Here is a 26462-nt window from a genome sequence, read left to right as displayed (position 1 = left end):
GACAAGTCCCCGAGTGCTCCAAAAAAGCATTCTCTTTAAAGGGTTAAATCTGTTTTTAAGTCTTGAAAAAAAGCACCTTGGAGAACAAAACCTTCAGCATAAAAGCGGCTGTTTCTAGGTATTAACAGGGCAAGTCAGAGTCTCGTGTTCATCAAGGGCCAAGTCTTTTATTCCTCCACATCCAGGTACAGCCACTCTGCTCCAAGAGCAAACTCTGTTATACCCAGCCTCTGCTGGAGACACCAGTTGTGGCTCATTCTAGGTCTGTACAAGACGCCCAAGTGTCAACAGTGCCCACGCCAGCAGTTAAATGGCAGACGGTGGAAATGTCTAGTAGATATGCTAATTTTCTTCGGTGTGAAGACGATGTTGAGGTTATGTGGGAGAATGTCCTTACTCTCAGGAGACGCATGCTGAAGTATTTAGAGGTGGTGAGGGCACCTCACCACTACATGTTTGGCCCCCAAGAACAAAGTATATGTAAGCCAGCCTGGCAAAATGTTGATCGGTGAATACGGGTGAGGAGAGCATTCAAAACGTGCACTATTTCAGTTTTGTAGAGTTGGGAAGTTTAGACTGAAAAGCGGGCAACTTTTTCAAGAACTTGGAATTTACAGTCTGGTGGTAGCAGTAAAACATGTGGCGACTAACAGGCTCACAGCTCTTCCTGGGTGCAGACCCTTCCCAAATCAAGATGCCGTCACTTACCAACTTCTTTCTCAAAGCTATTATTTATTCTGTACAAGGTTCCACTGTACATCAGACATTCTTCTACTCTTGCTTACACAGTAAACAAGTGCACACCAGCCCTTTGGCTCAGGTTCACAGGGCTTCCCTGGGGAAGGGGGTCAGGCCAGTTAAACTTGGGGCGTCTCTCTCTGATGCCTCCTGGGAGCATTGGAAAGCTTCAGGCTCCAAGGGGCACAAGCTGGGCCCACCTGCGTGGATGCACAGAGCTCCGTGCCTTGGTGCCGGACGGCTTACTCTCTGGGACAGCACCGAGTTTTGTCCAGAACTACTCAGGGCAAAATCACGCCCGTGGGAAAAGAATCATACGGCTGAGGCAAGATGTCCCCAGACACCCAGGCTCCAGCTCCTGGGGTGGGACTGACGACCGATGCCAAGAGGGGCTGAGGGGTGGCATGGGCATCCCTGAGAAACTCGGTCCAAAGGGCCTATGTCTAGGAGGCTCTGAGACGGGGTGGGGGCATGAAGGTCAGGAAGAAGAAGCACATTAAGAGGGAATAAATTAAAGGTGAGAGAAGTTCTAGGGATAAGGGGCTTGTGCTATCCTTCAAACAGCTGGGGAGTAGACCAGGGGTGGCTTAGAGGAAGTGGGCAGGAAAAACTTGATACACTACCGTAAGAAATCTCCTTCCACCTACTCTCCTCTTCACCTCACTGCAATGTAAAACAAGCCAGGGGCTACGGGCACGACCCCCATCTCCCCCAGCGGGTTTGAACACGGCACTGGGGAAAAGGGAAGAGGCTGAGGGATATTTCAGGGAGGGGCAGTTACCCCCTGGTCCCCAAATGCTATAAGGCACAATTCTTGGAGGCAACTAGATTCCATCCAAAACATTAAAACAAAAACAAAAACAAAAACTTGTTAGATCCCGGGTCTACTGTGGCTGTACTTAGGGCCTGGCCGACGCCCACCTAGCACCACTGGGGGCTAGCATTAGAAAAGCTGTATTTGAAGAACTAAAAAAAAAAAAAAAAAAAAAAAAAATGACCAGCATAACATCCCAGCTGTCAAGAAGTGTGAAGGAGAGCATCTCCAGTCTGAAAGCTTTAGTTATTGTAATTAAAAAAAAAAAAAAAAAAGTTGGGCTTTTAAAAACCAAAATCAGCTTTTTTAAAAGTCATCCCCTTGTCTGTCTCCCTGGAGATAGCAGCGTTAAGAGGGCTCTTGGCTCATGGGTGTTTTTCTTGCTTCTGGACTGGTGAGCAGGGTCCAGGCGAAGACAGGTGCCAGGCTCCGACGCCGGGGCTCCCAGGCGGCGATCCTCCCAGCAGGCTCCAGAGGGCGCTATCTTCTCGGGAGGAATGGGGGCTGGAAGGGCACCAAGAGGACGAGATCTTCTCCCCACAGACCGCTGTTGTTTATTACACACAGGAAAAAACCACAAGCTTAAAAACGCAAACAAGAGAAGCCGAGGGGACACTGTGCTGGCTCCGGGCTCTGTGTCCTGTCGATCTTCGTGCCGCGTATGGCTCAGGGGCTCCTGGCTCCGCGCTCCAGACCCTGACCAGGCTGCAGCAACTCCTGCTCGGCAGCTTTAGTTTACTTTATTTTTCTCTTATTTGTCAGGATTTTTTTTTTTTTGTCTTTAAAAAAAAAAAAAAAACTTAGGGTGTGGGGCCACCACAGGAAAGGGAGACAGGGATGTAGCTCCTTGCTGCTACATGCGGGAGGGTGGACTGGCCAATTCGTAGAAGAGCAAATAGGCGTCGCTGGTGCGCACTTGGCTGGAAGACATGGGTGTGACGCTGTGGAGAGAGCAGGGAAAAGTCAGGGCCCTGGTGAGTGGGCCACCGGACACAAACTGAGTGGCTGAGGGAGTCGTGAGGGCCCGCTGCTTCTCTCCCTACTGTGCCCCCAAAGCCAACCTCTCTCGTCTTCTAGAAATTCTGCAAATGCGCAGCGGACTCGTATATATCACACGGCCTTTTGGTTCTGACCTTTTGCAGTCAAGTGGAAGCCACACAGATGGGTGAGGTACAGGTGTCTGACAGCCAGGAACCCTGAGACCTCTGTCTCACCTGGAGTCATTGAAAGTGTGCCATTCGCCCGTCACTGGACTCCGGCAATAGGCTGTATAATGGCCGCCCATGGTGGTTCCAGAGTGATTGGACACAGCGTACAGGTTGTAAACAGCGTGGTCTGAGGAGGAAATACGAGGTTTCAGGCCCCCAGGGCATTTCTCTCCCACCTGGCCTGGCCTCTATTCCTGATTTTCAAAACTCACTCTTCAGCAGCTTCCTTCTACCTCTTGGCCTCGCATCTGGATTTTAGGCACCTGTACCTTGTTTCCGCCCTTCCAGCTCAGAATACTCACTGGTGTTTTCTGAGGCAAATTCTCTCAAGTCCAGGTCTCTTAGTGGGAAATTCACAAATGTTGTGAGCTTGCTGGTTCGTATCCTGGATTCTGAGAACCGCTTCAGATCTGGTGTTGATGTGAGTCAAGGACAGACAGGGTGGCAAGAGTAGTCACAGTAAAGGAGACTGGGTCCTAAGAGGGCGATGCGCTTCTCAGAAGCATTAGAGCAAACAGGGAAAGGAAAGTCTACCAAGTTTCCTTTTTTCCTACTCTGTTCGCCCTCACTTAGGCCCCCAGTCACTCTTTGAAGGCAAGGCCCTGCCAAGGGGGATGTTTAAGGATACGGAGCACCAAGATCTTTGGGAACCTCTGGATGGAGAACTTCTTTATACATCGTTTTCTGGCTCGGCAGTGACAGCATGTCTGAAAGACACGACAAACAGAGCTACAGAGGACTTGGGAGAGAAGTTAACAGGCCGCGTCCCGCAACTCCTGGGCTCGATCTGCCGGTGACAGGTCTTTCCCAGAGAGGTCTCTTGTATGCGTGCTCTTGCTCTCGTGGAAGGGGGACTTACTGGCTTTTCATCGCCATCAAGCACATCCTCTTTGGTGAAGAGCCTCATGCAGTCCATTAAAGTTACCTCAGGATAACCTCGCTGGGAGAGACAAAAAGTCACAGGTCGATGACGTGAAAAGATAAGAGTGGGAGTTTCCAATGTGGGGCAACAGGGGCACATACCTTAGCGATGGGCAGGGAGAGGTCCCAGAAGGGATCAAAGACTGTAGAGCAGTAACCACAGTCAGTGCACGTCAGGGAGCTCTTTAGCTGCCCAACAAAAAGATCTGCAGAAGAGATGGGACAGTGAAGCTTAAACCCGGAGAAGGAGCACACGTCTTCTCTGGGCTGCGTCCCTTCTCAGCGCTCCTGACTCTGTCTGTGGGCCACTGGGCAGAAAGAGGGTTCCCTGGGAGGGTGATTCTTAGGGCTTTTCATGCTCATTCTCTACTCAGGCAAAAGCAGTTGAGGGGGAGAGCAGGCATTCCTCCCATTCACGCACTTACCCCCAATCCGACTGTCTTCCCGTTCTAGATACTTCCTCCACATCTGTCGCCCTTTCTCATCATCACTAGGAACCAGAGAGAGGGAGACAACTGGGTCAGAGCTCACGAGAAGTTTAAGGATCCATCGATCTAAATCCTTAATATTAAGAATTCTCTCCAAATTATTAACCCCAAAGTAGTCAGCAAAAGATCACAAGTTCACGAAGGGTTTCTTTCCTATGGCCTTCTCCTCTTACTTACGGAAGATGATCGAGGTTCTCAGGGTTGGACTTAGGCCTCACTGTTACCCGGTTCACCTCGTTGTGGAGCCCATCCAGAAGAAAGCGCAGAAACTCCTGAGCATCTTGCTGACTGAGTCCAAAGAAAAGAGAGTGAGCAACACCTCTCGTTCTAAGAACCGACCTGCTGTGGCCGACTCCCACCCCGGAGAGGACATGTCTGCAAGGCTCTTACTTATAGCCAACGAAGCGCGGGGCGTATCTCTGGATCTGCGTCTTGAACTCAGATGGGCTCACCACATCATTGGGGGATGAAGTCCATATGGTCTGGATTAGTTTTGCAAACTCTACAGGAAGGAGAGGGTAGAGAGGGGGCACGGAGGGCAGGTGAGACATTTTCTGGAAGAAACTCCAACTAGAATCCCACCAAAAAGCAGCTAAAGGAAGAAAAACAGGACGGATACTTAGAAAACACATCTACTGGAGTATGGTAGTGGAACGGAGAAAGTGTCCGCGGATGGGCTCCTCACCTTCCATGAGGGCTGTGTGGACACTGCTGCCGTGGCTGAGATCCCGCATGTAGAGCCTCTGGAGGCAGTAATCCCTCAGCTCCCGGGTGTTGCTCAGACACTGCAGAATGGAGTTCATGAAGCACTGCAAGAGATCATCAGACCATCAGCGGAGAGAGGCCCCTGTCATGCGTGTCTACTCACGCAGTAGCAAAGGCCCTCTGGTTCATCTACTCCAGAAGCGAACCCTCCCACAGCCTCAAGTTCCTCTTTTCGCAAGTGAAAGGGGTGCAGTGAGGCAGATTCCCACTGCTGGCAGAGGTGGCGTAACTGGTTATTTACCGTAGAGACGTACAAACGGGTGTGGGTGAGCTGGGCAGAAGTGGGTGGGAAGTGATGGATGTCCTTCAGGAGAAGGATCCAGGAATGTAGCTGACAGTGAAGAGGGCAACTCCCCTTTAGCAGTGCTTCCTGCTCGGGGCGAAGAGTGAGGCAAAGCCCTGGCCACAAGGGCACATTTCAACGGGCCTAGAGGATGGGGAGTCAGCAGGAGCTGGGAGGGAACTCTGGTTAGGTGGTCCCAGGTGGGACAGGAGGGGGTGGCCTCAGGAAAGAAGTGGGCTGGGAAGAGCTCACCGTGTTCCCAAGGTTTCGAAGACCAGCCAGACCCTGGGCGCTCTTAGAATTCTGTAAGCAAAGAACACATGGCGTATGAGACTGAAGGCAGAGAGGTTGGGCCTGGGGTAGGCTCTCCTGGGCACTTTTCTGCCAGTCGGAGCCATGAGCATCAGGCACACACATTATTGTCTCTTCAACTTTAGACTATGTACGTGGTAAGAAAGAGGGTTGAAGGATGCCTGTCATTTTCAACAAACAGCAAAAATATTCTTCAGGGCTTTCTTTTGTTGAGATGTGTCTCCCCCCCCCCCCCCCCCCATCTCTATATTACTCTTCATTCTCTGCCACACTGGAGGCTGGAGATTAGAATGAGAGACTAGGAACTTGTGTATTTCATTCTGGCTACAAGGAACTCCAGGTCCCAAATCCAGGCATTATCTCCAATGACCCACTTTTCTGCCCGTAGATGTCCAAAACATGAAGCAGCTGTCATAACAGGCACTTCAAGGAGGTCTTGAAATGCTCAATGACAAAACATCTGAAGCGAGTCGGATCTTCAGCTGGGGAAAACCGAAGTTGGCCTGCCATCCTCAATTGCCGGGAGACAGGTGGGATTCCTTCCAGCTGAGCTCAGCTCCTAAAGGCTGATTACAGCCTGGGAGAGTCCTCCCTGCCTGGCTCAGGTTTCAGCATCCTGACTGGTCACTGGCTGGGAACACTTCTGATGGCAGACTGTGGCCACACAGAGGTAAGCACCTGGCTGAAGGTGCCACTCTGGTTCTTGTCCTTGTTGTGGAGGCCGGTGAGGGGGTTGGAGCGAGGCAGCTGCTAGGCCGAGGACTGTGAGTATTGTTTGTCCAGCTCTCTTGGCTAATTCCGGCCCTACCTCTAAGGAGTCAGAAAACATTTGGGCTCAAAGGGTTAAAGACACAGTGCGCAGATGAGCCTGCCACCCCCTCTCTCCGGGAGGGGACGCGGGAGCCGGCAACTCTGGAGCAACACTGACTGGGGCATGCGTGGGGCCAGCTCAACCCTGATCAGAACAGGAGCCTGAAATAACTCAGCTAAAATTACTCATGCTGTGTGCTGACAGCCTCTGAGGCTGTCAGCAGCTCAAAGCCCATGAGGTTGTCAGCTCAAGGGGGTGGGGAGAGGCAGGCTGAAGGAGGGCTTTTCTCAGGAACTGCCCTGCTGATCCCACAAGGAAGTGGATCCCTCCTTCCTAGTTACCAGGTCTAACACTAACAGGGAAGGAAATATACTCAGAAGAGAGACCTGGTTTCCACCTGCAGTTAGAGAGGAAAGCTTATTGGCAGCAGGTGGGCAGAAGCATCCTCAGCCAGCACTGGAAGTATATGGCCCCAAACACAAATTTAAATCTTACCTGACAGTCTAAACCCTGATGTTCCAGTATGAGGGCCACAACAGAGATAATTCCCCGGACAAAGACCTTATCAGCATTTTCAGGGAAGCCCGGAGAAGGACTCCCCACTGCCCATTTGGAACTAAACGTTAAAGCCCGTCCACAAAAGGATACCCACTCTTCCCTCCCCCAACAGCCACTCTTACTCCTATTTTTGGCAGCGCTTTGTTAGTTCTTACCCCCTGTGCCTCAGACGACACCTGTTTAAAGGAGCTGTAGAAGCAAAACATTCTACCACTGGTGATCATGTCAAGGTCCATCAAGGTGGGCCCTCAGCGGAGACAGTAGTCACTCAGTACTAATGGGGGAGGGGCAATGGAAAACTGGAGGCACTTCTGTGGCCTTGACACTTTTAACTCTGACCCAGCAAAGGGAGGGTCAAGAACACATCATCACCTGTGGTTACGGTTCTTGATCTAACCCTACCAATGGCCTAGCCGGTGCAGACATGGGGAAGGCTCCTTTAAGGTTTCGTTAGACCCTCTGTTAGTTTTCCTTTTCGTAGGGGGTGGGGGGTGGGTCGTGCCTCTGTCTGAAATTTCCTGAGTGCAAAACTACTTGCCAATTTCTAAGCGCTCTGTGTAGAAGGCCGTTGGATAACAGGAGTCTGGGGGTGGGAGTGGAGGGGAGAGCAGGGCTGTTCTGTGCCCAGCCAGATATTCTTCTGCCATGAATAGGAAATCAGGAGCTCCGGGGAAAGTCAGCACTTTCCATTCCAGAGAGAACAAAATGTCCTAGGAGTGACCTTTCTTATGGGGAAAACAATCCTACCTCAGGGCTGACAGGGAGAGGCTGGACCGGGAGACCCCCCACCCAGCGAGAGCCTCTCACCCAGCGGGAGACAAGGAAAGGATTCCAGCTGCTAATGTGGAGCTCATATGCCAAGACCTGAGAAAGTCTGGATCAAGAACTTCCTCGAAATGAGCCATCAGCCAACCTAAGCTTGACTTAGTAGCAACCGCAGTTCTGAAAAGTAGACGCCACCTCCGCAGTTAGTAAACAGGCAGCATTCACCTTCCGCGAAGGGGCAGGGGGCTCAGCGAGAGCCCGCTCTGGGTTAATGGGGCAGAAACATCTGGGGATACAGAAGCACAGGCTTATGGGTCACATAAGCAAGGCTGATGGAGGTTTGTGTCTTCACACTCAAGACCCCGCTAAAGGGCTTTCCTGCTTACTTCACCTGTGCCACGAGTGTCAGCCATGAGTCCTGGCTGAGGCCAAGGAGCCTGGTGTGGCCCTGGCACGGGGCAGGGCACGCACTGCCAACTCGTGGAGCTGGTGCCTGTTACGTAAGATCTGTCAAGCTCTGGCCCCTTCTCCCTTCCCCAAGGGGGCAGTGCCCAGCTTCTAGCCCCAGCATTACCCGGGGGCGGGTGGTGGCTACTTCATCTGAGGGACCCAGTGCCCACTGAGCAGAACTGGGGACGGCCGAGAAGAAAAGGGAAGTTGCCCTCTTTCACCTGTCTGCGACTCCTCTGCCCTTCGCGGGGGTCAAAGGACCCCCGTTACCAACCCTTTGGGAGAGCGCCCTTTGGGATCAGTGAGGGGGAGGCGGCTCCTTTCCCACCAGCCTTTCTTGCCGGGTTTTGGTCTTGGAGGAGTCACACGCGCAGAGTCCAGCGTGCCGCCGGTTCCCTCACACAGCGAGAGCCAGTCAAGGTTACGCTTTCCCGCACCTGTCCTGAGAGGTGCCAGGAATTAAGAGCCCAGGGGCCACCTGGTGCCGGGGTCTCCAAGAGGGAGGGGAGGAGGGGGGCTCGGCCTGGGACCTCAACAAGGGGAGGGGGCCGCGAGTAAGCCTGAGATCACCTGGGGAGGGGGCATTCCTTGCCGGGAGAAACTGGGAAAGGAGGGGCGGGGGCTGGGAAGAATCGGTCCCCCAGGCCGGGGGCGCGCGCGGCAGATGGGGGCGGGGGTGGGTGGGCGTCCCGGGGAGGAGGCGGAACCCTAGGCCCTCGGCGTGGGGGTCCCGGAAAGGGGGCCCCGCGTACCTTGGCTTTGTTGAGCAGGAGCCCCACGAAGGTGGAGAGCAGCAGGGAGGGGGAGAGCGGGGAGCGCGGCCGCAGCTCCTTGGCGAGGGCGGGAAAGGGGGCGGCGGGGGGATCCTCGGGCAGGGTCACCGTGTACGAGGTGCGCATGCTGGGGGGCAGGCGGCGGGCTCGGCCCCACGCCTAACGTTGGCAAAGGGGGCGCGGGGGAGGACCGCGCGGTGCCGCGGCCCGGACGCCAAGGCCGGCGAGGCCGCCACAGGACACCGTCTGCGGCGCCCGGCGGTAACCGCTCCGGCCGGCCGACCGCGCGCTCCTTCGCCTCAACCTCCCCGGCGCTCGCCGCCAACCGCCCCGACACCCGGCTCTCTCGCGCTCCGGCAGACTGGCGGCCCCGCCGGCGCCTCGGGCCCCACGACGTCAGCGCCGGGGGCGGGGCCGGGGCTCCAGCCCCGCCCCCGGCGCCGGCACGCGGCCCCCAGCGCGGCCCCGGCCCCGCTCGCCCCCGCGCCTCCCGCGGCTCGGCCCCCGGCCCGGACCGCCCCCAGCCCGCCGACCCCACGGGCCGCCCAGAACCCCGGTCCCGGGGAAGGGCTGAACGGGCTCCCGCGCCGGCCTCGGGGTCGGGGCTCTGGAGGACACGACCCCACAGGACCGTGTCAGCCCGGTGAGCTTCCCCCCCAAGGCGGTTCACAGTTCCTGACTTCTGGGGGCCGCGGAGCCTTTGGCGAACCCCGTGAAAGCGCCGTTCTCTCCTGGGGGCGGGGGGATGCACTTATGCACAAACTTTTGCAAGGCGTTCGGGGCTGGGGGTACTCAGGCCTTTGTGGAGCCCAACACCCATACAAACCGCGAGGGTCGAAGGGCTCCCGGTTAGGAGGATGGATTTCCGCCGCGTCGGCGCTGAACTTTTTTACCCCCCAACCCCGCCCCAGTCCCACCTGGCCCATTATCAAGCGAGGCACTGCTCCTATTTTATAAAGTGCAATAGGTCACTGTCCCATTTGGCCCCAGGGAAGAACATTTTCTGGCTTCTTCTGTCCAGTTACCCAACTGCATCTCTCACCAAATCTCAAATTTTGATTTGTTTTGGGAGGTGGGAAGAAAGAACCACCACGTTGAGGAAGCAGGTGCTCAGCCCGGGTGGGTGGGGTGGTGAGTGTACTGCTCTGACCCTAAGGGCGCCAAGGCTTGAAGAGCAGAGGCCTCTGCGTTTTATTTCGATGCTCCACCCCCCACCTCCCCACCTATCAGGGACCCACACGGAATCTGCCTAGAGAAAGTATCTTGTTTGGAGCCTGCTGGCTATTTTTAGCCAGTATTTTTAGCGTTTAAAAATACTCCGAGAAGCAGCAGTGTGTGCTGTTACTCATCTGTGGCCTCCTTCTGTGCCTCTTGGCGTGCTCGTCCCCACATGTACACGCGCACCGCACACACGACCACAGCCACATGGGGAATGTGCCCGGGACACATGTATGGAGTGGGCATGAGGCAGGAGCCACAGGGCATTTCACCTGATGGTGAGTGAGGGCACCAGCGTTAAGGGTGGTGAGCTCCACAGCCACTGTTTTCACTCGGTGACCAACACTGGACACACTGCCATGGCCTTTTCCTCCATGCTTCCCTCTTTCTAGGTGCACTCTTTCCAGCAAGTCCCACACAGTCTGCAACAATTCTTGCATTGGATCACAGCACGCTTCTGCCCCCGAACACCTAGAGCACCGGACTCTTGTTGCCTCCAGTCCAGAAGCTGAGCCAGCTCTGCGAGGCTGTCGGTCCACAGGCTCCTTCCAGCATCACCACCCTCCCTCTTCTCTGATCCCTGCTGCTAACCAACCTGCTCTTAGTTCTCTGCTTCGGCACTTGCCTTCTCTCACTTCAAGAGCAAAACTGCCACGGATTAAGTACTTATTAAATGCCAGGCACTGGCTAAGTGCTTTATATATGTTATCCTAGTTAACTTACATAATTAACACAACGCCGTAGGAACTATTACCTCTATTTTCTGGATGAAGGGCCTTAAGTCCTGAGAGGTCAAATGACGTGCCAGAACCACAAAGCTAATAAATGACAGTGTGGGGCTTTGAACCCCAGCCTGCCTTACGGCAAAACCCATGCTTTTAACAACTACCAGGAGACTCTGGAATGTCCTTCCTGCTCTCTGCCAATTACCTGCTTGTAAATTCTGCTCAAAACTTGTGTTTTCCACCAAGCCCTCTCCAAAGAGTTCCACCCAGCTCAGAACGCCCCATTACTGCATACCCTCTGTCTATTGGTGTTTGGTTTACATAGTACTAATTTATCTTAATATGTTTATCTTTGATTTATAAGTGTCTCCAAAGCTTCTGTAAATGGTCTTCGAGTGTGTGTTGATTGTGCCATCACAATGAAACTCCCTCAGGGGCAGGACTGTGGGTGCTCTTAGTGGGTGCTTAATAAATGGTGTTGATCTCATCTGTAAAGTGGGGGCCAGGATTCTTGGGTATCCTGGAAGTCCCACTGAGCCTCACAGGGTGGGGTGAGTCTGGATTTGCATGTTGAATAAGCATGCTGTGGTAAGTGCTGTCTAACAGGTGCTTACCCACGGGAACATTTGGCTTCTCGCCCCATGACTTAGTCCAGTGATGTGCAGTGATGTGAGTACTACCCCCCCCCCCCACCCCGGGATTCTGTTAGCACATTTTCTCCCTCTTTCCTGGGATGTAGAAGGTTAAGGGCCCAGAAGGGGAAAGCTACCTGGATGGGAGCTCTTTGAGAAGCCTGGGGTGAGGGGAAAGAATTCACACAGGGTCCGGTCTTGTCAGGCAGGTCTGACTGCTGGACACAACCAGCAAAGAACTGTGGCTCATTTCTCAACTGGCCAACCCCCCCATGACATGCTTTCTCCTCAGTGCCATTTCTTGAAGTGGGATGGGCAATCTGGGATCTGAATCTGGCTCTGGCTGCATTACTCTCTGCCTCCTGAACGGGGCTCATTCCGGCAGCTCGAGACTGCCATTTCTCAGAAGCCTGTGCTTGGCCTGTCTTCCCTGTAGGTTAAGAAATTTTCTTCACCTCAAATCTTTTTTGGCATGGATGGAGTATAAATAAATTAGAGTCAGGGTTACCTCTGTGAGGGCAGGACTGAGAGTATCCTGCTTCCTCAGATCTTAGGGGCAGCTTGGTTCAGGGTTTGGAAACACTGAAGCAGGCCTGCTCCCCGCAAAGCAAGCACCTTTTATTACTGTCACAAATGGAGAGACTGGTGGCCTGACTGATTGAACCGGTAGGGGCTCAGAGTCCTTCATGGGGGTTGGACTTTCAGCCCACAAATGCCCCTGGGGAAGGAGGGCGCTCTGCTTGCCTGAATCACTCAGACCCCAGGAGGCCAAAAGCTCTGTACTCCTTTGAGCCCCTGGGCAATCTGGCCTGAACCAGCTGGATTCCAGAGGCCCACACATTTCCCTCTCTTGCTTAGATTTCTGTGTGGGTGCCAGTTTTACATATCCATTGAGGTGACAGGGTGCAGGGGGCCACGTGTGCAGCTCTGGGCCCTGAACATGATGTTCATTTCTGTAGCTGATGGTCAATGGAGCGGCTCCCCCATGGGCACGGAACATTTTGCCAGGCTTGGATTAACTTCTACATTGCTGAGCCCCACCCCAGCACCACATGAACTCATGAAGGCGTCCTGGAGTGGGGGTGGAGGAGGAGGCGGGGAGGATGATGCTGGGCCCTGATTGAGAAATTGAACCTGGGTAAGGCAGCACTGGGGCCACCAGCCAGCTGACAGTCCGTAGCCAGTGTTCCAGGGATGGAGATGGTCAGTACCTTGCTGACTCTAAACGCAAACCCCAAACCGACTCTCTTTTCTTTCTCAGCACTTAGCACTGGTCCTGGCCAAGGGATCCTCCTGCTTAAGGTCTCCTCTGAGTGACCTTCCCATGCTGTCAACACAGATTCAAGCCCTTAGGAAGTTCAGCTTCCTCAGGGTGGCTGAGTGGGTGAGGGCAGCTCCAGGGTCTTGGGCTGCTAAGCTGGACAAACGAGACAGTGAGGATGCAGTTCAGCGTGGCTGAGTAAACAGAGGGAGAAGGCAGGGGAGGAGAGAGGAAGGTCACACTTTTCCGCTTCTCATCCAGGACTTCTAGGGCAGTCCCTGCTGTCTTCAACTTGTTCTCTTTGGAGTAACCCCTGCTCACTGCATGGCAGCAGTCAAGTTCAAAGTCCCACCCAAGAGAAAAATCACATGACCTCTGCTTATATAATCTCTCTGTCACTGAACAGCTGGGAACCCAAGTCTTTGGGAGATGAGTCAGCAGCCCCGGTGACAAAGAGGACCCAGGTAGTCTAGGTTCCTGGACCTTTTGCTCCTAGCAACAGGTTTCAGAGCAGAGGGCAAGGGTCTGGAAGAGGCTGCATGGGGAGAATAGGTGGGGCAGGCTCTGAGCCTCACTCCCTGGCTCTGTATCTGAGCGGCAGGTACTTGGCACGATGACTGCGCTCTGGAGGGCCCTGGGCCAACCGTAGTTTTCTTAGAGGAGAGGGTGGCCTGGGCAGGGCGGGGTGAAGGCAGGGCTGAGGCTGGCAGGCAGAATGCCAGGGAGCAGTTGGAGGGGTGGGGCGGGGGAGGATTAGGATGGATTGTAGGGGTTAAAGCGCAGCCCTGGCAGGGCTCAGTGGGAACAGCTTGTCCTTCCATAGGCCCAGGGAACAGGAGAGGTGGGGCGGAGGGGGCTATAACTGGTTGGGTGCTTGGGCTCCTGGCTTTCTGCAGGGCCAACCCACCTGGCCTGGCTTGGAGTCCCCACAGGCAATGGGTGGGGGTGGTAGTGAGAGCTTTTTTTTTTTTTTCTTTTTGCCAGTTTTGAGCTATCATGTCCCTCCCCTCCAATCTGTCTGCATTTTAAACAGAAGGTGGAGCCTGGGGCAGCCCTTGTTATCCTAGGCTGAGGTGCACCCTGGCGGACTGGTGTTTTGTTGGTGCTTATGCAAGCACGGTGGGGGGGGGGGGGGGCGTTCAGGATTCATGTATCCCTTCCACCAGTCCCTTACTTGTGCTCAGCTGAGTCTGTGAAATTCTAAGTTCATGTTGGCTGTTACTATTAATGAGGGAAATGAGTCTGGTTAGAACTCTTCTACACCCTGGTGGGGGGCCTGCTTTTGACCTCCCTTTATGAATATCAGCTAGTTCAAGTCAGCTACCCTGAGAGCCCCTCGGGGTCAGGCCTGCCCCAGGGGACCCCAGAGGAGTCCCATCACACTGGGCCCTGCCACTTCCTCACCTTTGTTCCTCCCAGGGGTGGTCCCCTCCCGCCCCATTCTACTCAGCTGTCAAGTGCCCCTGTCCTATCATGCTCTTCCATAGCATTTTATAGGTTGCAGATTCCTTCGCATCCACTGTTTGCTCTGAGCCTCACGCCCGCCCCGTGAGGTGGGCAGGGCAGGCATGACCAATCCCTTTTATGGATGAGGAAACAGCTCAGATGAGAGGTGTCTAAGGTTAAAGAAGCAAACTGTTCTTTCCAGCCTCAGACGACCCCTCCCTTTCCCACCGTCTATGACACCTAACAACACCTGGGGCTGCCTCCTATCACAGCTGTTCTAAGAACTTATTTCCCCAAGTTGTGAATGCGCTGAGGGCAGGGACCATGGCTTGCATCTGTCTTGCCTCCCAAAGCACCTAGAAGGGTACAAGGAGGACTAACATTTATTGCGTGCCTACTCGGTGCCATGCAACCTTTGACTTCTCACAATGATCTATGAGGTGGGAACGACGAACACTCGTTTCATAGAGGTTCAGGTTCAGACATTAAGGAACTTCTCTAAGGTCGCACTGTCAGTAAGCTGAGCGCCATAAATGAACGAATGAGAAGTCGAGATCCCCACCTGGAGATCTGGAAAGACACTGCACCCGATTTTAGAAAGAAGTGGTCCAGGCCCCCTGAGCAGGGCTGTTCGCACCTCAGGAGATGGAGTCAGCAACAGGAAATGAGGCTGAGAGTGGCGAGGAGGGGGTGTGAGGCTAAACCGGAACTTACACCAATGACCCATTAGGAGCCTTTCCCGTTGGTAGTGTCTTCTTGAGTGTGAGCTGAGGGTGAGACACTAGCTCAATCGTAGGCTGTTACTGGCTACTTAAGGGTGCTGGGAATTGTTTCTGGACGGGAAGTGAGGGATGTTAGGGGGGCTGAGTTTGCCCCGGGGCGGTCTCAAAACTCCCTTCATCTGGCCCCGGAGGTGGAGGAGGGGCTGAGGTGTCCCCCTGTGGGAGAGGCGGAGGGCAGCAGACTCCTGGGGGGTTTGAGGTGTGCCGGTGTAGGAAGGAGGCAGAGTCCCAACAGAGTTTGACGCCCAGTAGAGGAGACCTGGCTGAGGGGGGTCTGCAGTGTAGTCTGTGGAGAGGAGGTTTGCAGACCTCAGGCTGCTGACAGATTACCCGGAGTGCTTGTAAAAAGGCCAGAGTCCCAGGCGTATCCCTAGGGAGTTTGATTCAGGGGCTCTGGGTGGGGCCCAGGCCCCTGAATTATTAAGCCCTGCAGGTGATTCTGGTGCAGGCGGTCTGCAGACCTTACTTGGAAGAGCACTGCATACCATAGAGAACCCTTCTCTTCTGAGCAAAGGGAGGAACCTCTCAGAGGCCTTTAGGGCCCAAGCCCCTCCATCGAGAGCTGCTTTCTGATTGCCCCTGAGATGAGCCACCCCAGACATGCCCAAGGAGTCATGCTCCAGTCCAGCCACACATCCCTCGGAGAGCTCGTATTTCTCCCAGGCCAGTGCTGTTGCCCCTCACTTCTCTTTCACACTAGCCCTCCAACATAGCCACTCCTGCCTTGTCAGGTTCTGAATGTGCCGGGAGGCACCAACTTTTGTGTCTCCCATGGCACTTCACAGACAGCCCATAAGGGCCAAGACTGTCTCATCAAAGTTGTCCTCTCAAGACCTTTAGTTATGACAGGCTTAACGGTCTATGATCCAAAGTTCTGCCCCTATTTTGCACCCCTGCTCCATTTGTCTGGACAAGCCCACTAAGCAGCATTTATTTCTTGCTGTGGCACAGCTATTATTTCCAAAAGGCACCTGTCCTAGAAGTAGGGGACTGGTACGTAAGGTGATGAAGGAAACCCAGTACCCAGCTCTCCTGACCATTTACTTGTCCATCTGTCTATCTGTCCGTCCGTCCGTTCATCCATCCATCCACCTACCCACCCACCCACCCACCCACCCAACCACCCAAACACCCATCCACACATCCAGCAGGTTAGCTGAGCTCTGTGCAGTGCTAGGCACTTGGGGAGAGATCTGGAGGTGGGATTTCTTTCTCATCCTCTGAGAGCTGGCCACTTTACGGGTACGCTAATAACTAAAGAAAAGGCAGAGAGGTGACCCAGAGAGGTGTGTTCAGGGATTAGATGCAAGCCAGCCCTCTTCCCTCATTCTAGCCTAGGCAGGACAGGAATATAGACGTATGGGATTGTCTCACGCCCTAGACAAAAATTTCTCCACCGTTTTCTCCCAAGATACAGGATGAGCACTGCCATCCAGACACCCTGGTCCTGAGTCAGGACCAGTGTCAATCAGAGGGGAGCCGCGCTCCCCCTGATGTCTTATGCCAACGTTAAGCCACGTCCCCAGGCTGAGCAAGAGGAGAGATGCAACCAGAGCAGGGAGGCCTCTCTTACCACAAGGAACACTGGCGGTTTGGGGGCCTCAGCACTCAGTCCAGGATGGTGCAGGGCCTGCAGGGGACACTGGCATGTTGGGTGGTGAGGTGGCGGGTGAGAATTGCAGTGTATGTGGGGGTAGCTGACCATTTCCGAGAGTACTGCTGGATCGTCGTTGAGTGCATGCGTCCTGCAATGGGTGTCCTAGGGAGAGTGGGAAAGTCCCTGAGCAAGGCACCGAGCTACAAGGGTACCAGACCTGCCGAGATGACGTCTCTGGCTTGGGCTGCAGGAGTAGCTGTCATGAGGTTTAGGAAGAAAACCTCTGCCTTCAATCATCAGTCAGATGGGGAGTCCTTCCCTTAATCTGGCTCTTCTACATCATTCGCTCCCTCCCCAGCCCACCGACGGGTCCCCACGGGGCAAACTCACCATGGTGTCTCGCCCTGGGGAGCTGGAGCGGCTGGACCCAGGAGCCTGGCCCTTACTCTTCTCCCACAGAGTGTAACGGCCAGTGGGTCGGTAGGTGGGGCTGAGGACTTCAGGGACTCGAGAGGAAGGGGCCTGGGTGGGCACCTGAGGGGCGCTGCCCTTTCGACCATAGTTCTCCAGGTAGTCTGTCAGGTACTCTGAGCGGCTGGCTGCCTGATAGAGCCCCTGCAGGGCGCACAGCTCCTTGCGCGTGCGGGCCAGCATGGGGCTGCGGCCCAGGTTCCCAGGGTCTATCCGATAGCTATCTGAGGTCCGGAGGCTGGAGAAATCCCGGGCCAGGTCTGATTGACTGCTGGACTTCTTCTGGGTCAAGGTTATACCCTGGTCCCGGGCAGTCCCGGGCAGGTAGCTGAGGGAGTTGTTGGTCACTCCATAAGGGAATCCACTGCCCCCGCTGAGTCCGCTCCCTGAAGGCCGCTCAGTGCCTCGAGTCTGGCTCTCTGCCCGCTTACCACCCCCGATGATGTCGGGTCTCAGCAGGGGGCGGCCCCTGTCATAGTCCAGGATGGAAGAGGGGCCGTAGGTACGGGGACGGGTGAGGAAGCTGGTTGGGGGGCCTGGCTTAAAGGCGAGCTTCTCCTTCTCCAGGAAGGAGGCAGCCAGGTTGGCCCCATAGGAAGAGGGAGTGTAGGTGCCATAGCCTGATTTGGCATAAGGGGCATCTGTGTAGCGGGCCGATTCTGTGTAGCGCTTCAGGGTGGAGGAGAGCTGGGACATCCTTCAGGGCGGCACTCAGTGGGGACTGGGAGCCTCATGGGCTGAAAGACAAGGAAAGCAGTTGTCAGAGGGCCCTGCCAGGTTTCAGGCTGCCCCGTACCTGCTCTTCATCCCCAGCTGGCCACAGCCAGAGACCACACTGTCCGTGTCCGCAAGAGGCTGGCCCGCTGTTAAGAAATACCCCCGTGTGTGTGCGTACACACACATGGGTGCGGGTTTGCGTACAGGTTTGCATGCCCCCATGTAGTCACGCCTGAGGGAGAGCACAGGACGCCAGCTGGCTTTGATAAACCGTACGGGGCCATCGATCTCAGCACGTCCTGGCCGCTCCGGGTGCTCCCTGGCAATGACCCAGACTTGAGAGTGGGGACTGCCCTGCCTCACAGGCCTCCAGTTGACTCACAGTATTCCAGCCCAGATCTCCTCTGCTTTCAGGGGGGTGCTATCGCCCTCAACCCCTGGATTGAAAATACGGGACATTTTAAGAATTAAGACTGCTTCCCTCCCTTTCTGCTTAAAGGAGGGGCAGGAATCTTTTTGGAATCCTACATTATCTGAGCTGGAGTGGCCCGAGGATCACTTGGTCAGATCCCTGGTGGGGAGAAGGAGGCTCATGAGAGGAAGTAATGGGGGCTAGGGAGGCAGTGGTGAGTGAGCATGTGGCAGAAAGGGGACTTGACCCCAGTCTCTAGATCCAATCCCACAGTTCTTCCCTGGACATGGTCACTTGCTGTGGTGGGGAATCCTCGTGTGGTGGAAACTGCCCTCTTCACGGATCTAACTCTTCTGTTCTAGGTGGAGTTAAGGTCCTGTGGCCTCCAGGGGTTCCTTTACCAACATCCAACCCAGCCGCCTCAAGGGTGATGACTTGTGCACAGGGGGCCCCCTAGAGGCTAAAATCCTTCACTACAGGCAGTGCTCTAGTGGCTGCGTGCCATTTTTTGCAGCTGGGGTGGGTCTGGCGAAGGCACCCAGAACTCTCTGAATTGAGGGGTTGTAAAACCAGGATAGGAATCCAGGCCTTTTGGGTTTCTAGGCCAGTGCTCTTCTTGCTGTACCTTGATTCACCACCGCCCCCCCACCCCATCAAGTTTAGGCTCACTTGGGGACCACCAGAGTCCCTTCATCACCCTAAGGGCACAGGCTTTATCTACAATGGAGCTGAGGGGCAAAGGTGCTTTGGAGAGGGGAACCAGTAAGGTCAGGCCCCTTTCCTTGAGGACTTCAGGGGCTCTTGTGGGGCTCCTGGGTTGGCGGCGGTGGGGGGCGGGGGTTGGCGCAGAGCCCTTCAGGAACCTCAGAGTAGTGGTGCAGGGCTGGTTTTGACTTGCCCAGTGACTGACTAGCTGGGTGATTTTGCACTATTCATTTAACTTGTCCGAGCCCCAATCTCCTCACCTGTACCGGGAGTATAATCATCATCATTATGCTTCCTATCTCACAGGGTTGTTGTGAGGAATAAATGAGATAATAACACGTGAAAGCCCTCGACTATGACAGTGGTTATTATCTCTTCCCCTGGCCCCTACCAGGCCCTGGGCTCCTCCTTCGTAGGCCTATAATAATGTCAGGGCCGGCCGTCTCCTGGCCTGGCCGGCCTCTGACCTCAGCCCTGGGCGCCAGGCTTCCTCTGCATCCCTCAGTGAGGTGTGCGGATGAGCAGGCAGCGGGCAGAATCTAGCCGTTCAGCAGACACCGGCTCGGGCAGCCCACAGCCTGCCTTAGGCTGGCAGCCCAGCCCATTTGGGCAGAGAGGAGCTGATGCCAAGCCCTAAATGCTGTTGGCTTGGCAGAGAGCCCTAGAAACTCAGTCCATGCAAGGCGTGGGATAGGTGCAGGGGTGGGAGATCAGCAGGTGGCAACCTCCGTATGGATCCCAGAACAGAACTTGTAGACCCTGCCAGAGATCTGCAGCAGTTTTCAGTCTGGGCTGGCTCCGAAAGGCCTGCTCCGCAGTTACTGGGTATGCTTCTCCCACCTGGCCTGGGGACCCCTGTCTTCGCTTGCATGCCCTTGCCCACTGTGCTTCCGCCTCTAGCACGGATTCCGCTCTTTTCTAGGAGAAAGTACCTGGAGGAGGACCTTGTGTCCGGTCGGAGGGGAACCACAGGTCTCCTTCCATCTGCTTAGTCTCTGGGGTGCAGAGAGGAAGAGCATGAAGGCTGAGGGAGGCCAGGGGAGACACAGACAGAGCCACCGGGGGCAGGGGCGTGGGACTAGTCCTGCTCTATTTCACTTTGGAGAACTCCATCAATAATTCAAAGTCAAAGAGACTCCAGGTCTCAGGAACTGGGCTCTGGGACAGCAGGCGGCCAATCAGATACAACCTCCTCCCCACCCCCAAGGGCATGAGCTCATGCCTCCTCCCCATGGCTCTCACTCCCCCTCCTCCACACTAAGGCTCCCAGGGAATTGGCATTCTGCAGGCAGTGCCCCAAACTCGTGACCTCTCCTGGCCCTGCTAATGACGCAGAAGTGCTGGGGCCAAACAAAGTACAGGGCACAGAGACAGCCAGTCCTGGGAAGGCCCACGAATATTCCTTGGGAAGGGATGGGGCTAGAGGTGGAGTCACACCTTCTGGCCCGTAGAGTCCCAGGAGGGCTCCTAAATCCCTCTCTCCTGTCTGCTCCCATCTGGCAGGCAAGTGACAGACCTCCCCCTTGCCAAGGCAGCCCTGGGGGGTCATACCATCACTAACAGCTCCCTGGAAGCTGACTCTCAGTGCTGACATCTGGCTTATAGTTCCCCTGTCTGGGGAGAGGCTCCCTTTTGGGACTGAGGCCTTGAGCATGCCTGTCCCCTTCCCTAACCCCTAGTTTCATTCTTGAGAAAAGTGTCAACACTTTCCAGGTGAGCAGACAGCTTGGGTTGGTGCCCCTTGGCATTACCTGGCACGGCTGTCCCTGGAGACTGCAGAATTCACCACGGGTGGGAGAGCAGGCTGGGCCCTGGCTGTAGCCTTGCTGCGCAAGACAGGGACAGGACGGGCACTCACATGGCTTCGAGTCTCCTTGTTGCCACAGGAACGGGCTGGACTGAATGGCCCTTTCATGGGGCAGTGGGAGGCCAGCCGATTGGCTGGGATTCCCCCGTCTCCCTCTCTGCCCGGCGTGGGGCCCCCGCTGCCTGTCTCCTTCTGCTGTTTACCCAGAGCTGGCAAGTATAGGCATGTGGCTCTAGGCAACTCCTCCCCAGGTGCCCGCCACCTCGGACAGCAGGGGCCCTCCACCTGCCAAGCTCCTCCTCCACTCCCGTCTTCGCAGGGGCGCCTCCACTCCTCCCTGCTCTGTCAGAGTTCCCCCTCACTTTGCTGTTTCCCCCCGCTTTGGAGGCGCCTCTGCCTTCATTCCTCTGCCCAGAGCACTCAGCTTCCTGAAGGGACATGCGGTGCCTGGCGCTCTCCTGAGTGAACTTCGTACCGAGCGTCCTCAAAGTCTCAGTGCGGATTTAGGCTTGGATTCTTTCGGAGAAAGAATGTAAACTTGCAAACATCATTTGAAGGCTTAAATGATTTATGTTACATTGAAATGACCATTTTTGCTCAAAAGTCAAAAAACAGACAAGAAATTAAATAATGACACTTTGAAGTGTGTAGCACTCATATTTCTGAAGTTACTGCAGTTTGGAGCTGCACTAAGGCTTCTGGGACACCCTGTATTAACCTGCTTAATTCTCACGATCACCCTACGCAGCGGGTGCTGTTATTCTGCCCACTTGCAGATGAGGAAACCAGCGTTGGTGGAAGTGATGTGGATTTCCCCAAGGTCACACTGTGAGCAGCGGCAGAGCTGGACTGGGGACCTGTGCTCTGTCCCCTAACAGCCCGCCCCCCCCCCGAAGCCCCCCGCCCTGTCACTTCACACTTCCCTGGCCTCTCCCTGAGCTGCACAGGGTAGGACCTGCGGCATGGGGTCTGGGGTGGGGGAATGCAAGCATCCACTGTCTAGGCAACAGCGTGGCGGGTACAGACTCCCGCAGGAGCGGCCCTTCGAGTTTCCACGGCCGGCAAGTGAGAGCGAAGCCAAGTGCAACCTGAGCGCCAGTACAATTCTGATCGGCCAAGAGATGGTCCAGGAGGCCTCCATTTCACCTGCGGTGCCAAGCTCCCAAGTGTCCCCTGGCCGGCCTGGGCCCTTGGCCCCAGGCCTGCTTATGGACATGACCCCCAGCCTCCTACCCTCTCTGCAGCTTGGCCCACTCCCCAATGTACCCAGGCTGGATGAGTCAGGGGTTAAAATGAGCCCTGTCTCCCTGGGGCAGCCAACCCCCTTGCGTCATTTCCTGTTGCTCACGTGAAGGGCTCCCCAACCTGCCCAGCCAGGGGAGGGACTTGTTCCCCAGGAATCCCAGGCACTCCTGGCCCTCGGGGTAGGGGATGGGTAATGCCCCACATCCCAGAAGGCTTCATGGCCCCTCTCTGCCCAGATCCACTCTGCTTTCTGGCGTGAAGGCATGCCAGCTTCTGTGCCCTTGCCATTGCCTGGATAGAAAGCCCCTAGCTGAGTTTCCGAGGCGTGCCTCCACAGAGTTCAGTCCTTCCCTCCTACCCAGGTGTCCAGGACAGGTGAGTGGAGAGTCCCGCCAGGTGCTTGGGAATCTCCACAGTGGTGACCTCAGAGCTTCCCAAAGCCACTTGCTAACACCATTGGAATGAGGCACTGCTGATGTGCTGACCTTGAAAGGTAAAGAGGGCTGAGAGAGGGGTCCTGTCTCCCTTCAGCTACACTCTCTGACCCTTAACTGCTATCTGCTTGGGCACTGTCTGGGCACAAGCATCAGCTCCTAGGTTGAGGGATGTTCTGGGAGACGTGGTGAATGCAGATAGGGTGGAGGACCGGGGTGGGGGCCACTTGCGCCTGCGTGTTCCAGGAGCTCTGTGTATACCTCTCGGTCCCCAGCAGCCTCAGTGTGTCCCCTTGCCTCCAGCCTGTCACTGGTAGCTCTGTCTGTCTAAGGCTTGCACTCAGGGACCCACCAGTTTAGTGCCTAATCCCCTTGCATGCCTTGGCTGAGGGTCAGTCAAGGGAATTTGGGTCTGTCTCAGTCTCTTTTGCTCCTAGTAGTTGCCCAAGGGCTGGGAGAAGGGTGAAGGGGTGAGAGAGATTGGAGATTAGGGCAAGAATCCTGACTGGTGGAGAAAGGGGTGGGCCCAGGGTAGTATGTCTATAGTATGCTTCTTGATTTAGGGTTTGGAGGGGGTAGGCATCTCTACACTTCCAAGAAAAGGCAAAGGAGTGGGCCCTCAGGCAGTATCGGTATCCTTAAATTCTCTTTCCGAATCACCTCTCTTGGGAGCTCTCCTGGTGCCCCCTCCCTAGGGGAGAGGCCCAGTCTCCCTGCTTTTCCTCCAGGGCTTATCTTTTTTCTGTTCCTGCTGCCTCCTCTGCCTCTGCCTGCCTCCTCTGAGCCTTCGCCTTCAGTCTTGCCCACAGCACCTTCCAGGCCCTGTTGGACAGCCTATCACATGCTCCTCCCAAACACCCAGGGCTCTCTGGACAGCAGCCCCGCAAAGCTCACATACTACAGGGGCAGCTACTGACCTGTGTCCGGGGGCACTGGACAGGATCTGGGGGCTTCTCCTTCCCCAGCAAGGCAGGGAGAGCAGTGGAGAGCCGGGAGGCTGGAGTCTGACTGGGGCTGGGTAATCCGGAGCTCAGGTTACCGACTCCGATATATATAGTATCTTATCTGACCTCACAGAGATGGCTAGCTCAACTCACTTGCATTCCAAGCCCGGGGAGAATTAAAGGGGCAGAGGCAGGCCCTCCCTCGAGGTGCTGCCCTTATGGGCCAGGGCCAGGCAAGGAGATCCTGCGAGGGCTCTCTGAAGGAGGGGGCATTTTGAAATGGACAGAAGGGGGATCCAGGGGAAACAGAACTGGAAAGAGGGTAGGGGGATGGTGGGGGTGGGAGGAATAGAGGCAAGAATATGGAGAAGGAGGTGTCGGTCACAGAATGAGAGGAGAGGATGAAGCCTCAGTGCTAGTCCCAATCCTCCCTTTCGAGGTGGAGTAGCTCCAGAGGTCCAGGGCATACAGGTAGTGGGAGGCAGGCGGGACCTGCTCTCAGGTATTCAGTCCAAACTCTTACAATGGACTTCTAGGCCTGGGCTTATATTCCAGCTCATTCTTTTTTTTTTTTTTTTTTTTTTTTTTTATAGGCTCTGACACTGTGGGCAAGGCACGTTAAGCTGCCTGAACCTTAGGGCGTTAATCTGTAAATCAGGAGTAAAAAGGATAATAACGCTATACCTCACAATTTGAAGAATTAAATAGAATAACATAAGTTTCCCTGGCCTATGGTTAAGAGTTCAATAAACGATAATAATGATTATGCTGAATACTTCCACTTATTATTAGTTAGTGGCGGTATGTGTAGGAGCACCTACCAGGGAAACCTTCTTAGGGAGAGCAGGGCCTCGGGGCTACCCATTGGGAGTGCTCTGTTCTAATGCCAGATGACAGCCCCATGGGTTTCTGAGCTGGTCCGTGTCCCATAAGTGGCGTGGGCAAACGACCCTTGCGATATTCCGAGATGTCCAGCCCATCCAGCCGAGAAGGGCCAGGCCTGTTTCGGCTCCTTCCCCCTTTGCCTAGAAAAATAGAGCAAGTGCAGCTGTCCCCAGGCTACCAGGAGAAAGCTGCTCTGGGGTGGCTCCACTCTACCTGTAGGAGTGCTCAGGATTCCAAGGCCACAGAGCTGGGCTGGGCAGGCTCACAGGAGGAAGGAGCAGGATTCTTAACCTCTTGGGCCTTGGTGCTCTTGTGTGCTCCCGGTCCGTGGCTCCTGTTTCCCGATGGCTCTCCCTGAGGACTGGGAGTACCCAGTACTCCACCCTGTCTCAGCAGAGGCTACTGACTCAGCTTGGGTCCTGGTGATGCACTTCAGAGGACGCCCTCGTCCCTGGCCCTCATTCCAGTCCTCATTCCGACTCCAGTTTGGTACGCATCTACAGTATTCAAAGGAGTGGGGGATGCCCCAACCCCAGCCGGTGCTTATGCCGGTGCTTTGGGGAGGTGAACATCACCACGATCTTCAGTGCAGCCCCATTCTAGAAGGCAGATCAGGAGGTAGGTGTTCATTCCTCGGAGGACAGCTAAAATGGGTTGGTCAGGGCTTCCCTTGGCTGTTAAGTAGAAGTTACTCGCCTTGGAGCACCGCGTGCCTGCTTCTGGTTTGGGATTGGTGCGAATTTCAAAGATGCCTCTTTCTGGTTTGGGATTGGTGGAAAATCTCCCCTTCCACTTAACTGCTGCCCTACCCCCACCCTCACCCCTTCGGGCGAACTGACCGGAGACAGCCCCCAGGAGCTGAAACAGGGTGGAGTAAGTGAACTGGATGTACACGTGGGGAGGGGGGTTGTCAGTGTCCAGGCGTCACTCTCAGGCCGTATACCACACAGGGCACAGAGACCTGGACCTGCCCAAGCGGCATTTCCTGAGAACACACTGATCAGCACACAGATGGCTCTTCCTGGCACCCCGGGTCTGTCAGCTGGCAGGTTCCCCCCTCCCACAACTGGCACCCACAGCTGGAGCTCCTCCACACAGCTGGCGCTCGCCCTACATTTCTGGTGCCCGTTCTACCCAGGCTGTCGTTGACACCTCACTTTCTGAGCCTCCAACGGCACTGACCTCCGCATCCCTCCTCCCCAGTCTGCGACAGGTGGCACGTACCTGCCTCTTCTCCGAGGATGGACGAGTCGAGCCGGGCACAAGCATGGAGCTGCGGGTGAGTCCCGCCTGGTACTGGCGCGGCGCAGTGAGCAGCAGCTGACGCAGAGGGCTCCCTGGCCTCGGCTCCTGCCCGCCTCTCCCCCACCTCCGCCGGGGGCCCAGAAAGGACCTCCCCGGGAAATCGGCGCCACCCAGCGGGCAGCCGCCTCATTGCGCCCGGCCGGCAAAACCACGCCGCGCGTCTCGCGTCACCGAGATGCGTCAAGGCTATTGGCTTGTTCCAATTGTGACGTCAGGAGAGCCCCGCCCGGCCTGGGTCTCCCAGGCGACCGGTATATACAGAGAAGCACGTGGAGGCAAAGCCCGCGAGTTTGGAAGGGGTGGAGCTCGACCAGAAGCGGACTGGTATGTGTCAAGGTGGGACCCAGTGGGAGGGTATTGGGAACGAGAAGGGGTTCCCGGGAGAAGGCCCAGCCTTTGAGCCCTGGGGTACAGATACCAACTTCCAGGTTTGAGGGAAGGCTAAATAAAATGTTCCCGCTCCTTCCCACCTGTCTGGGAGAGGGTCTGCTTTGGCTCTCCTTGTTTTCTCTCCTCTCCTCTTTCTCCACCTCTCTCTCTGCTCATTTTACTAACATGAGACCAGTGATTGGGGATGACTCTCTGGGGAAACTGAGGCACCGAGTTAGTGGAAGGGAGGTGTTTTTTTTTTTTTTTTTTTTTTTTTTTAGTTTTTTGGGAAAAAGCTAAGACAGAACTTTGCGGCTCCCATTTGTTGTGTATCCTGTGGTGTTGAAGAAAATCACACAGCCAGGTAGATTGGCGCCAAGGCAAATCCAGGTTTTTGGTCTTTCCAAGTGTCCTTAGCTCCTTCTCCTGTTCTCTGTGGCTGGTATTTCTGTCCTTCACCGTTGCCTTCAAGATCTTCCTTGTCTTCTGTTTCCCAGAGAAACTAGAGCCAACCAGAAGGGAAATACTTAAGTTTCCGCCTGCAAACATATCTGAATCCATTCTTGCCTCTGCTCCAGGGCAGTGAAGGAGGCTTCCCTCTCCTTGTCCAAGATGACTCCC

The 26462-nt window shown here is 55.3% G+C and overlaps 1 protein-coding gene and 1 long non-coding RNA gene across 9 annotated transcripts in view; one reads left to right on the top strand and one right to left on the bottom strand.

Annotated features, from left to right (window-relative positions):
• Positions 1-712: 712 nt before the first annotated feature.
• On the bottom strand, positions 713-25521 carry USP2 (ubiquitin specific peptidase 2). Of its 8 annotated transcripts, XM_086678867.1 has the most exons (15): positions 25392-25512; positions 24104-24307; positions 16938-17755; positions 16524-16709; positions 5470-5520; positions 4855-4978; positions 4560-4671; positions 4347-4457; positions 4107-4171; positions 3784-3887; positions 3620-3700; positions 3389-3467; positions 3063-3170; positions 2767-2887; positions 713-2493 (listed from the first exon to the last, which is right to left on the bottom strand). In XM_086678867.1, exons 3-15 carry the CDS (start codon positions 17712-17714, stop codon positions 2406-2408), a joined length of 2007 nt encoding a protein of 668 aa, XP_086534993.1. In that variant the 5' UTR covers positions 17715-17755; positions 24104-24307; positions 25392-25512; the 3' UTR covers positions 713-2405. The 8 variants fall into 8 exon arrangements, with proteins under 8 accessions (XP_086534993.1, XP_025784138.2, XP_086534995.1 ...); XM_025928353.2 differs by lacking the exon at positions 24104-24307 and having other exon boundaries at positions 25392-25521; XM_086678869.1 differs by lacking the exons at positions 24104-24307; positions 25392-25512 and adding an exon at positions 24381-24658.
• LOC147576927 (uncharacterized) overlaps positions 9402-26462 on the top strand; it is a 253624-nt gene continuing 236563 nt past the window's right edge. The window contains exons 1-2 of the long non-coding RNA XR_015241302.1: positions 9402-9529; positions 25371-25796. This is a non-coding gene — a long non-coding RNA (uncharacterized LOC147576927). The remainder of the gene's footprint in view (positions 9530-25370; positions 25797-26462) is intronic.

Source organism: Puma concolor, chromosome D1, assembly GCF_028749965.1.
Source record: "Puma concolor isolate L17-30 chromosome D1, mPumCon1.1.hap2, whole genome shotgun sequence".
In the NCBI taxonomy this organism is placed as follows: Eukaryota; Metazoa; Chordata; class Mammalia; order Carnivora; family Felidae; genus Puma; species Puma concolor.
Note: the sequence above shows the minus strand (reverse complement) of the source record. Positions and strands in the feature narration are given on the sequence as shown.

What these genes read in the sequence shown, in the direction of transcription:
- USP2 (XM_025928353.2), bottom strand. Translation starts at nt 17,714, where the DNA reads ATGTCCCAGCTCTCCTCCACCCTGAAGCGCTACACAGAATCGGCCCGC. An exon ending in GAGAACCTCGATCATCTTCC is followed by an intron (nt 4,172 to 4,346) that starts GTAAGTAAGAGG and finishes TCTGGTTCCTAG; the next exon opens with TGATGATGAGAAAGGGCGAC. An exon ending in TCTCCCTGCCCATCGCTAAG is followed by an intron (nt 3,701 to 3,783) that starts GTATGTGCCCCT and finishes TGTCTCTCCCAG; the next exon opens with CGAGGTTATCCTGAGGTAAC.